Source organism: Macrosteles quadrilineatus, unplaced genomic scaffold, assembly GCF_028750875.1.
Source record: "Macrosteles quadrilineatus isolate MER2022 unplaced genomic scaffold, UCM_ALF_1.0 Scaffold_8__2_contigs__length_117827958, whole genome shotgun sequence".
Lineage (NCBI taxonomy): Eukaryota > Metazoa > Arthropoda > Insecta > Hemiptera > Cicadellidae > Macrosteles > Macrosteles quadrilineatus.
Genome location: NW_026542601.1, coordinates 41,603,988 through 41,616,767, shown reverse-complemented (window position 1 = coordinate 41,616,767; position 12,780 = coordinate 41,603,988). Strand labels below are relative to the sequence as shown.

At 37.0% G+C, this 12,780-nt stretch overlaps 2 protein-coding genes across 2 annotated transcripts in view; both read left to right on the top strand.

Moving 5' to 3' along the window:
- Positions 1–634, top strand: part of LOC129000341 (voltage-dependent T-type calcium channel subunit alpha-1G-like) — a 170,661-nt gene extending 170,027 nt beyond the window's left edge. The window contains exon 26 of the mRNA XM_054427304.1: positions 317–634. Within this exon, the coding sequence (XP_054283279.1) occupies positions 317–634 (318 nt within the window). The remainder of the gene's footprint in view (positions 1–316) is intronic.
- The window catches only part of LOC128999554 (voltage-dependent T-type calcium channel subunit alpha-1H-like), a 28,925-nt gene continuing 16,722 nt past the window's right edge, over positions 578–12,780 (top strand). Inside the window, exons 1-2 of the mRNA XM_054426124.1 lie at positions 578–630; positions 1,632–1,824. Coding sequence (XP_054282099.1) covers positions 1,723–1,824 — 102 coding nt within the window. The 5' untranslated portion in view covers positions 578–630; positions 1,632–1,722. The remainder of the gene's footprint in view (positions 631–1,631; positions 1,825–12,780) is intronic.

The following is a 12,780-nucleotide window of genomic DNA, read 5'->3' as shown; positions in this document are numbered from 1 at the left end:
ACCTGTAATAATTACACATTTCCTCTGGGCTACCATTTCTATAACAAGGTTTAATTTTAGATATTTTAAATTTTTCGGGGAAAATTCCAGAGATAAAAGAAGAGTTAATAACATGTAGTTTAATGGTAATAATATATAAACGAGCCTCTTTAATTATTGGCATTGGTATTTCATCCTATCCAGTAGAAAATTTATTATCAAACAAAAGGAGTTATAAACTAAGCAATTGTTTAATAATTAATATTAGGCCCTAAACAGTTAGCTAATTTAAAATCAAACACCTTACAACAATTTAACTTTATTCCCCACATTCCAGACTGGCTCCGCCCACAATTCACACATGAGCGTCGCCTCAGGTAGAGATCTGAGCGTACAGAACCTCTCCGAGTGTTACGCTAAGCCACTCAACAAGCTGTCAGATCGTCCAGCCTCCCCAGCGCCTCTTCCACGGGTCAACAAGATACGAGAACCGACGGTTGAGCGATTACCCATGCCACTACCAGAGGAAGCCACTCAAACTGAGGACGATCTCTCACCCGGGCTGCGGAAAGTCTTCTTCTTCTTCGAGGAAAAGGGGTGCCTTAAGGATAGAGTGGACTATTCGCTCTATATATTTCCACCAGAACACCCGTGAGTATATTATTTGTACATAGCAAATTTCTTTTTTGTTTTACGATGAGTTTTGTGTGTTAATGTTTATTAATTATTGTGTGTTTTACCTGTTTTGAGGTTGGAATATTTTTTATATCTGTTAGTTAACATTGCATTATTAGCACTATGATTTTATTCGTAAAATTGTCATTGTACCCTATTTAGTTTGGCCTGCTTGGATCCAGACCTTTGGAAAGACCAAAAATAAAATAGCCTTGCAATTCAACAGTACTGCTAATAACTTTGTCGGTAGTCAGTTGAAGTTTACGCATACCCCAAAACTCCAGATTCACCTTTGTCAAGAGATTCTAAAATTTCCAGTCTCTCTGTTTTATTTTAATGAACGTTTTTGATTTCCACCCACCTAGAAACTATTTTTAGCAGCCACTGTTAAAGTAAAAAACTGAAGCCCATTAAATCAAAACTCAGGTTGACCAAAAACCATAATGAAAAATTCAAATCAATTGAAAACATAGCCCTTGAGGCGCTTTTGGGACTATCATGTGCTTTCAGCTCTAGTATGTTGTGCTGGAAATATACCTGTGATGAGCAAGGAAGAGCTTGAGCAGCAAGCGTTATGTGGAAAATCCTATCTCACGCGACACAGGGTCTTCCTCCACCGTGAGCGTTGTAGTACATGAGAGCGAGGAGGGTGGTGTTGGATTTTGCCCTGGACACCAGTGACTAGTGCTATTCACCACTTAAATTTACCATTGAGTGTTTCCTCTATATCTTAATTACTTCTCTGTGGAAATTGAGTTTTCTGAAAATATTCACTTCTTCCATTTGTATGCCTATTGTTGTTTGGTGGAGCTAATAACAATTTTGATTATTATAAGGAAAAGTTTATGTGTACATACAATTAATTATTTTAAGATAACAGTTGTTAAAACTGTAATCCATAGTCAGTCACTGTTATCCAACCTAACTTTTGTAGGTTCAAGATTTTGTCCCTATCATTGGTCTATCCTCTGTTGCAGTTTCCGTCAAGCGTGTTCCCAGTTTGTGGGCCAAAAGTGGTTTGACAACGCTGTGCTTCTGTTTATCGCTCTCAACTGTATCACACTGGCGATGGAGCGACCCAACATACCTCCCGACAGTCCAGAACGGCTGTTCCTCTCTACGGCCAACTATGTGTTTACTGTCGTCTTCGCTGTCGAGATGTTTGTTAAGGTGAGCCATCATTTATTAACCTACCATCGAAAATGTTTAAAAGCGACAAAAAAAGCTTTCAATAGTCAAAACAAAGGATTGAATACTTCCAAATTATTACGATTGTAATAATACAGAATTATTGCAGACATTTATATCACAATTCGTTAAAAACAATGTTTTTACAACATTTTGGAATCAGAAATCTGCCCCCATCATTCTTAGATGAGAAAGTTTCTATCAAGCTTAAACCAGCCAAAGATGGGAAATGGAAAATCACAAAATAAAAACAACACAGAAAACGTTTTAGGCCTACCTATCAAAACACAAACCAACCCGAAAGACACACAGTTTATTAATAAGCTACAACAAAAAGAGGAAAAGAAAGTACAATTAAATTGGTTTTCAAAATGGTGGACGGTATTGTTGCAAGGGGTCAGGTGTGGTCAAGTAGTCAGGTCTGAACTCATGAGGGGTTAACGTGTATATTGGCAGGGCTTATCTCCTCCAATAAGATAAGGAAAATCCTACTTAAATTAAGAAGTATTACATTGAATAGTTGACACATGCCAAAGCAAAGGGTTAAGTGATGATATTAAATTTTATATATTAGTCCGGTTGCCAAACCCTATATTTTTGGCTAACCCAAAAATTTTGGATTAAGTTTTTTTTTATTAATGGATAATTACTAGGACATGTAAAGCTTCAAGAAAATGCATGATGACATCCTGTCACCATTGGGCAATTCGAGATTCGGCCGCCATCTTGAATTTTTCCAAATATTGTTGTATTATTTATACATATGTAATATAGGGTTGTTGTATATCATTTTATATGTTTTTATATACGCTGAGTGCAATGGGAGCACTAAAAAGTATCTAGAAATAGCCATTTCTTAAAAACTGCCGCCATATTGAATTTTTCAAAATGTTTTTGGAATTTTTTATTTATTTGTAATATAGGGTTGTTGTATATCATTTTATATGTTTTTATGTAAGCTGAGTTCAATGGGAGCACTAAAAAGTATCTATAAATAGTAATTTCTTAAAAACCGCCGCCATCTTGAATTTTCCAAATGTTTTTGGATTATTTTTATGTTTGTTAGTGATGGGCCGATTCCGATTCTCGATTCCAAAATACTCTCGATTCCGCCGGAATCGAATCGAGCATTCGATTCGAATCTCCGTGGGTTTGGGATCGATTCCAACTGTCTTCGATTCTTTCATAAAATTGGTTAAAATCAGCCACAAACGTCATATAAAGCAACAAAGAAACAAAATAAATTCAGATTGCTAATGATTTGCTTGCAACTCTGAGCAAACAACAAGTTCTGGTCGTATCGTCACTAAGTCAGCGAGACTAGAGCGAGCGTATTGCAAATGAAATAATAGATGCGAACTCAATACAGAGGCTTAGTACAATGAGAAACAGTTAACCGATGGGAATTGGAGATTCGGGCAAACTGGACTGGAGCGAGTAAGCATTGCGTCACAGCTCACAAGACATACAAGGAAAGGATGAGCATCGATTTAGATCAACCAGCGGTACCAAGGCTACTAACCACGAATACTAGAAAAGTAGAAAAATACTGGTATGGATCATAAACATAAACAAATGACATTTTTGGCCCGAAAATAAACATTATTAATTTCACATTGCTTAAATGGAACTGCCAAACCCAAAACATATGTTCAATGCTATTCGTATAGGATTCGGGCCAACGACGTCATTTGTTTATGTTCATGATCCATACCGGTATTTTTCTAGTATTCGTGCTACTAACTGAAGCATTGCATCGGTATCCTCATTAAAACTGTGTGTTTCGTTCTAATAATGTTTGGGTTTTAATAAGTAATTTCTAAAAACCTTTAAAATTATTTTTAAAATCAGTTTTGTTCACGTTGAGTGGTAATTGTAAACTTGTAGGCCTATAAGCTCTAGGCCTATATTTAAAAGTAAAAGTCATTGTTAAAAATGTTTGAAAAAATGTGCTGTAGGTTTAATTTTACGGTTTACGTTCATTCGTTTTCTTTCACTGTTATTGTATTATTATTATTATTATTGTGTTTATCCTCATTAAAATTGTGTGTTTCGTTCTAATAATGTTTGGGTTTTATTTAATAATTAATTTCTAAAAACCTTTTTGTCATCCTGAACCATGGTATTCGGAATCGAACCCGGAATCGAGAATCGAATCCCAAATTTCAGAATCGGAATCGGAATCGAATAATTTTGGAATCGACCCATCACTAGTTGTTGTATATCATTATATATGTTTCTCAGTACACTGAATTCAATGGAAGCACTAAAAAGTATCTAGATATAATCATTTCTTAGCTACCACTGCCATTTTGAATTTTTCAAAATAATTTAGGATTATTTATATATTTGTAATACAGGGTTGTTGTAAAGCATTTTATATGTTTTTATGTACGCTGAGTTCAATGGAAGCACAAAAAAGTATCTAGAAATAGTCATTTCTAGAAATGACCATCGGCTGCGTGGAATATCCACTAAGAGTGCAGGTAGCACGACCCGCCACTTGTAGGGGGGGGGGGGGGGGAGAGAAGGGGTTGGTCTCTGGCACCACCGGCCATTTCGTAGTCAGTCCGTCACTGGTCGACTTTTTGAGAGGTAAGTGACCTTTAGATTATAGCAGCCTTATCCTTTTAACCTACATTACCATTAAGCGTTACTCAACTCTGTTATATATTCCGTTATGTTCCTAGGGGTCTATTACTCCGTTAGTGGTTTGTGTTGTTATTTAAAGATTATTCCCAATTTGTTATTTTATGAGACATGTGGAGTAAGGTTAGGTTGGCCCGGCCACGTTCCGAGCAGTGCTGTTCCGTGCAGTGCTGCTATCTGGGGGAGTTTTAGCGAACTACGTCGACTCTCGTCGTAATGCTGTACATAACCGTATGTTATTTGCTATTCGTCAGACCGAAATGTGAAAGCCATTCGCCCGGTAATCAGGTTTGTTCGACGCTGTGCCGTAACATTGTGCTTGATAACAGTGGTATACACAGTGGTGTATGGAACAGAGGAAAATACTCTGATTTACATTAATTATCAGGTTGTTTTAAATGTGAAATCATCACACATATATATATACGGGTAAATCATTTATATAAAACCACTGTAAAAAATACATTAAATTATTTGCTATAAAATACATCAATCGAATTACCGAAATATTTTAAGGACACTGAAACCTAATGTCGTTTTTGGGTTACAGATTAGGATGTGGCCTCATGGTAAAAAATGGGAGAAGGAAAGTGTTTTTTTGAATGGAAATTCAACTGCAGTGGACGCAGTGAACCTCTTTCAACTGCTGGTGCCCAGCGAATAAAGACTATTATACAATGTAGTATACAATACGGTGATGGAAAATGTATTGAATTGGAGAAGAAAATACAAAATGATCAAGACTTTATCATACAGTGCCATAGAAAATTGTGTATCTACCTACACTTCTAAAACACACTTGAAAAGAGCAAAACTGCCAACTGGAGATGATTCAGAAGCAAGTTCCTCTCATCCAAAGCTACGACGCCAGTCAAAAACTGAGTTTGAATTTCAGAAACACTGCCTTTTTTGTGGAGAAAACTGTAATTTAAAGAAGGACCCGAAACACCCTGACAGATGGAGAGCAGCATATAAGTTTCGCCAATTAGAAACAAAGAGTAAATCAGTGAAAGAGTTAATTATTGAAACATGTGATGCTAGGAACGATACATTAGCTTCAGAAGTTCGACTTTGACTGTCTGGTGTAGTTAGTGACTTACACGCTGCTGACGCAATGTACCATGTTGATTGTCGAAATAAATTTATGAGTACAAAAAATGTTGAAGAAGCAAACCGGAAGAATGAAGAGGAAGAATCAGTAGATATCCCATTCAACGAAACTGTGAGAGCATTTGTAGCAGATAGAGAACGTATGTGGAACTCTGTCGAAGTACACAAACTGTATACGGATTATGGAGGATGTCTGTATAACAGGTCAAGTTTGATCAAAGCTCTAAAAGAGCACTTCAGCGATCTAGTGGTACTCTCTGCACCAGGTTATGCTCATATCATCACTTTCCCAAACAAAGCAGCATCTATTTTAAGATTATGCCCTGATAATGGAGATGACGAACTTAATGCTGCTATTACTAAGGTGGCCAAACAAATAACACGTGAAATTGCAGGACTCAAAAACAATAATAAAGAAAGATACAACTTGCACTTAAGTCAAGACAACGTTGAAGAACATGCCAGCATTACCCTAATGCGCTTGTGTAGAGCACTATCAACAAAACTGGATAAAACTCCACCAGCTTTGCTTATTGGAAGTATAGTGTCAGCAACTCTATCTAATACAGCTACGAACCTTCAAATAGCTCTAGGTGTAAAGTTTCGCTATTCCAAGTTAGCGGTAAACCTATTGAATAAATTCCAGGTGTCATGTACTTACGATGAAGTCCTACGCTTCAAGAAGTCAGCAGCTCATGAAGTATCAAGGAAGTGTGATTTGTCTGGAATTTCAACTGATAATAGCAGCGAAACCTTTACTCAAATTGTGGCTGACAATTTTGATACGGAGATATCATCCCAAAACGGAAAAATGTCTACACATTCACTAGCTGTTCTAATTGCCCAAACTAAACCGTTAACCAGTAATGCCGAAAGTGTTAGCATTACTTCAATCACTAATACTCCCACCATCAAAAGATTGAAAAAGAAAGAAATGCAGCTTGATATAGACTATCAGACACCCATAGAAAGATACCATGGACCAGAGAAGCCACCAATGCCTAAACATTTATCATTGCGATCACCTTTGTCGTTAAAGCTGTTGTGTCGTACTGTCCTATCAATTAAAAGAACTAATGAGATCGATTTAAAGTTTTTGAAAGACATTGTGAGTGACCAACATTGCCCAGAGTTCAATGGCTACAATACGAAACTCAACCGTGAAAGTGGTGCTCAGCTGAAACCTGCAACAACCGCAGTGTACAGGCCTTTGATTGACATGACCCCAGCTCATCCTGATACAATAATGACTGCTTTGGTAGAAGCACAATACCTAACAGCAAAGGCTGGCCAAGAAATAACAGTTTTTACATGTGACCAGCAACTGTATAAAATTGCTCTTCATATTCAATGGGCATATCCTGATAAATTCAGCAATGTTGTATTGCGTCTAGGGGGAATGCATTTACTAATGAGCTTTGTTGGTTCAGTTGGAACACTGATGTCAAACAGTGGTTTGGAAGAAGTGATGGATAGTGTTTTTGGGGGGGTAAAGAAAATGCTATCAGGGAAAAAGTTTCCCCAAAATGTCAGAGCATTGAGAATGGTCGCTGAAGAAGTATTGAGAAGTGTTTTTAATGCTACCACGATGACTGACTTTGAAGACCTTCTCTCAAAGCTTGACGATTTAGGTAGAGAAAGCAAAACAGCTAAGCTGTGGGTTGATGTTCTCATAAAGCCAGTATTTTTAATGATGAAATATGTGCGGGCTGAGAGAGAGGGCGACTGGGCTTTACACATAGAAACAGTGAAACAAATGATGCCCTATTTCTTCGCTGCTGGCCATACCAATTACGCACGTTACGGGCTCTTCTACCTCACTTCCTTAGAAAAACTCCCTCCATCTACTTTGAACAATTTCCTTGGTGGCAATCACGTCATGCGTCATAATCCTGGCTTATGGAATGCAATATGGAGCGATATGTGGATAGAGACCACATTTATGAGATTCGGCCACAGTCAAGGTGGGATAATAGGTATTACTCTAAGACCAGAAACGTTGAAAACGTGGGCTTTAAGCTTGCACATATGCTCACAGTTAGAACTGGATCTAGAAAAGTTTAGTGAGGAGAGGAAAGATGTGATACAAGACACGCACAAAGAAGAAATGCAGTCTCGAATCATTGCTGATAGAAAAGACAGAGAAGGGATAAGAAACAAACTGAAGCTCTTCATTGACCCTTTGGCGCCTAGTACTCACCCACAAAATATAGTAAACATAGCTTCTGGCTTGGTTCTATCGGATAATGTTAACGTACATGACGCAGTGAACATTGGTGCTCAGCAATTAAAAAAATTTCAAGACGGTTGGCCAGCAAGTTTCCATTTGCCAGTGAAAAAAATAGTTGTGCTTGGGTCTACATCAAAGAAACACGTAAATATTGGCAGTGTTAAGGTTTTCGATACAGGTATAATTTACTCCCGAGTTATAGGACTTCAGGCAAGCTCAAGACAAGTAGATGTAAGTCACGTTCTGTCTCACGAACTGTCACCTTTGCCCACGTCAATGTTTACAGATTCTGGAGAAATGAGGATCTGCAAAGCTAAATCTACTCTAAAGAAACTTCTCCAGGTTTCTTCCTCGACAAGAAAGGCGTGCATTGAAAACACGCTTATTGTGATCGATGGATCTGCACTTCTATGGTGTGTGCAGTGGCCTGAAAAGGGAAGTGTACAGGACTTCATAAGTTCAATAAAAAATCCCTAATCAAACATTTGCAACACGGAAATGTAAACCTGATTTTTGATCGGTACAGGCAATATAGTACAAAGGATCACACAAGATCGGGTAGATCTACAGGAGTGACGAGAGTTCACGGACTAACATATACAACCCCTCTGCCTCCACGTAAGGATATTTTGGGCTCAAATGAAAACAAAAAAAGATTAATTGAACTGATTTGCAGTAGCATTATTAGAGACGAATCTTTCAACAATGACAATACTACCAAACACAGGCTCATTGTAACAGGTCTTCAAGAAGTACCCTACCAGATATATCGCGGAGAACTACAACTAAGGCACGATTTACGAAATTCCCACGAAGAAGCTGACACGATTATTGTACAACAAGCTATATTAGCTGATGAAGACAAGCAGATCGTTGTTGTATCAGATGACACAGACGTTTTTATTCTCCTCCTTTACTTCTACAATCTTAAAAACATTTCAGCAACTATTCTGATGGAATCACCTGTCCAGGGTCGCTCAAGAATTGACATTGGAGCATCTGTCGTCAAACATAAGGAAATAATACCTGATTTGCTGGCAGCTCATGCTATCACTGGATGTGATACCACTGCAATGTGCTATGGAATCGGGAAGATTAAAGCCATTAAGGTTTTGAAAAGTGGACACTCCTTATCATTGGTTGGAGATATACATGCTGATTTCTGTGACATAAAGCTACAAGCATCGAGGTTTATGTCTGCATGTTACGGTGTCTCTAATTGTAACACAACTTCTGAGGCTCGTGTCAAACTGTGGGCTGACAAGGTTCGAAGTGCAACAACTCAACTGCCAAAACTGTGCACACTACCACCAACAAATTCAGCATTTGAAGAAAACCTCAAGAGAGCACACCTTCAAACCTGTATATGGAAGCATTCAATGGACTCTGACCCACCAGATTTAGATCCACTGCTTCACGGTTTTTACAAGGATGAAAACTCAAAATGCCTCCTACCCACAACTATGCCGGAAAATATTTTAGTTGCTCCACCGGAAATTTTGAAGTTGGTTAAGTGTTCTTTGCAGAAACATATTGCCATGCAACAGCAATCGGTGTAGTTGCAAGAGTGCCAGCCTACCATGCACCATGTTCTGTACATGCTCAAACAGTTCCTGTTCCAATGAATTGACACGTGTTGCCGAATTAGAAGTAGACTGGGAAGAAGACCCTGTTGAAGAACCAGTGGCAGACTGATCTCTGTTTGGACAATGTTTGTTTGTTCTTAGCCATAAATGTTTTATTTTATACCAATATGTAATCAATATCAGAATTTCACCTATTACATTGGTTACTTATTCGCTTTTTTGTACAATAAAAAGTTGTGTTCTTTAAAAATAATTATTCACTACACCTTTATATTACAAAATGCCGATTATTTTTAGTTGTAGATTTAAATTATTCTTTTTTATATGGTAAGGACTTCTAAGAAATGACTATTTCTAGATACTTTTTAGTGCTTCCATTGAACTCAGCATACATAAAAACATATAAAATGATATGCAACAACCCTATATTACAAATATAAAAATAATCCTAAAATATTTTGAAAAATTCAAAATGGCGGCGGTTTCTAGGAAATTACTATTTCAAGATACTTTTTAGTGCTTCCATTGAACTCACCGTATATAAAAACATATAAAACTAGTTAGCCGCCCGTGCTCCGCCACGGGAATATTGTTAAATCAAATAAAATCAAATCAAAATCATGTTTATTTCAGTAAGTAAATACATTGTTACAATACTTTGCCAGTAAAAATTTCATAGTTATGCAATGATATAAATAAATAAAATAATATACTAACATAGTCATTAAATATGAAATGCCTCTCACATAGGCTACTACCACATACGCTATCAGGTAATAATAATATTAGAAATTGAAAAAAATAGATAAAATATAAGACATAATAATTAACAAATACTTTTTATCTTTGTATTTTATTTAGGGACTGCTTTTTTTATATGAAGTAGAACGGATAGTTGGGCCTGTATAAACTATTTATGTTAATCAAACCAATATATTACTTTAACCAAATGAATGTTTAAAATTAATTCTAGTTACATTTGAAAAATAAATGGTGTATGAACTGCACAATCCTGATAACCTAATAAGCTACTTATGCTATGGAGATAATTTGTTAATGAATATTCCTACATTCGTTGTTTTCTTGTTCATTACATTTGTTGTGCGGAATAAAGATAGTAATTTAAATCACGCATCAGCAGTTGGCCGCATTTCACGGATCTTTGACCCATTCTGTGAGTAACAGCTGTGTATACGTCGTATAGGCTATAATATAAAGTTGGGCATACTTTGGTTCAATGTTAGAGGGTATTAACGAATCCGATGGTAAACGGAGCCCCGGATCTTAAAATTATATAGACTACCAGAATGATGTTTCATCTAAGTGAGACTTATAAACTCGCCATTGCAAATGCAGAGTTGTAAGATCTTATGTTATTCAAATAGTTTTTTTTGTTTCTTTTACTTTATTTATAGCCTATGTAGTCCATGATGATAAGATGAACTCAGAATGTCGATAAGGAGCTAATTTTACCTTCCCCTTGTGACAACATAAGGAGAAAATACTTGTGTCGTGTCCCTGTTAGTCTGTTCTGACTCTAAATTCATAGATTTGCAGTAGTAAAAAATCCAATCTAACGACCCCAATTCAAAAGAGTTGGTGTTTTTTGTTTTAGGAACTTCCAGAGCACATTTAACACTATCACTGTTATTTACTTTTTAGTTCCATGGTTCTCCACATTTTTTTTTCGTTCTGGTTGTCTCTTTACGCACAGTTTCCACCTTTTCTTTTTGTACTTTTCACACCCTGGGAGATATGATAAAGTTGTATAACACTGTAATAACCCGAGTCAAATTTGCCTTTAAACATCAAATCACACACTTTTTTCGCCAGAACCGAAATCGTAAGTCACAGTTTCTCAAGCAACTTCCCTGTGTGCCTACTGGAAAAAATAGTTAGGGTATAGTTCACTGATAATTTGTAGTTCTACATATCCAGAATACTCGCCATCTCGAGAAGGTAAAGATTGGTACTACTGAACGTCAAACACTGATCTTAAGTAAGATTCATCATCACCTACGATAAAATGTTTGTATGTTTCCCACTCATTAGCAATTATCTGCACAACTTGCAAGTGGGTTTCCCCATGATTGTTCTGGTGGGATAAATGATTTTGATCGGAACAAACAGTTCCCGTCCCCTACTTTCGGTATTATTTCACGTTCCTTCCATACCCTAACTCAAACTCAATTACTCGTAATCGCCATCTCTAGAAGGTAAAGTTTGCTACTGCTTAACGCCAAACACTTACCTTGAGTTATATTGATCACCTATGATAAAATGTTTGTATGTTTCCCACACATTAGGCTGGTTTTATGCACCGCAACAGTCGCGTGTCGCGGTGCGACTCAAGTTCTATTGAGTTAAATGGGAGCATTTATGCACCGCGACAGCAACAAACTGCCGCGCGAGCGACTCGGAGATCTCTAAATACCCGCGACAGGTTTTAGAATCGCAGCTTCAAAAAATTTGTCGCGCGCGGTTCAAGTTCTATTGGATCAAATGGGCAGGTTTATGCACCACGACAGTCGCGGCGCGACAGTAGTATTTTTCATACTCCAAGTGGTATATTCTCCATATATTTATATTGATTAATGTTAATAATTAGTATATAAATGAGTTCTTTACCCTTTATTTGTAATATAAATTACATCATTATATTATGTAACGACATTTTTAAGAGGGTTGACTCAATTCCAACTGTAAATTGTATGTGTTGTTTAAATAACTGGGGTTTTGTCATTAACGTGTACAACACTACAGGGTCTATGTTTAAACAACTTAATAATCACTTCTACATCACAAACACAACACACAACATTGGATTGAGAACAGACTGATTTCTTTAATTCCTCCACCACCGGTTGTGAGTTTGCGCGACAAAAAAGTGTCGCTGTCGCGTGACATTTTGGTCAGCCGCAAGACGTGGCGTGACTCGCGACTCGCGACTGTCGCTGTGCATAAAACCAGCATTAGCAATTTTCTACACAACCTGCAAGCGGATTTCAATATGATTGTTCTGGTGGCCGTAGGGAATAAATTATATTGATCGGAATAAACAGTTTTCGTCCCCTACGTTGGGTATTATTTCATGTTCCATACTCAAACCTAAAATCAATTAGCACTTTCCTTTAAATCAGTTCGCAGGAAAACTAATACAGTGTACGAAAATACAAAATTTACACCAAAACATAGGCTACAAATATTGTTTAAATAACACATTTTGGTATAATAAGTTAACAAATACACTTTTCCTTGATCAAAATCCTGTCTGTTTTTAACAGGAACTTCTAGATTAATAATTACATACCGAAATTGAGGTTATAAAAATAATAACAAATGTCTGACAAACATTAAACAGCT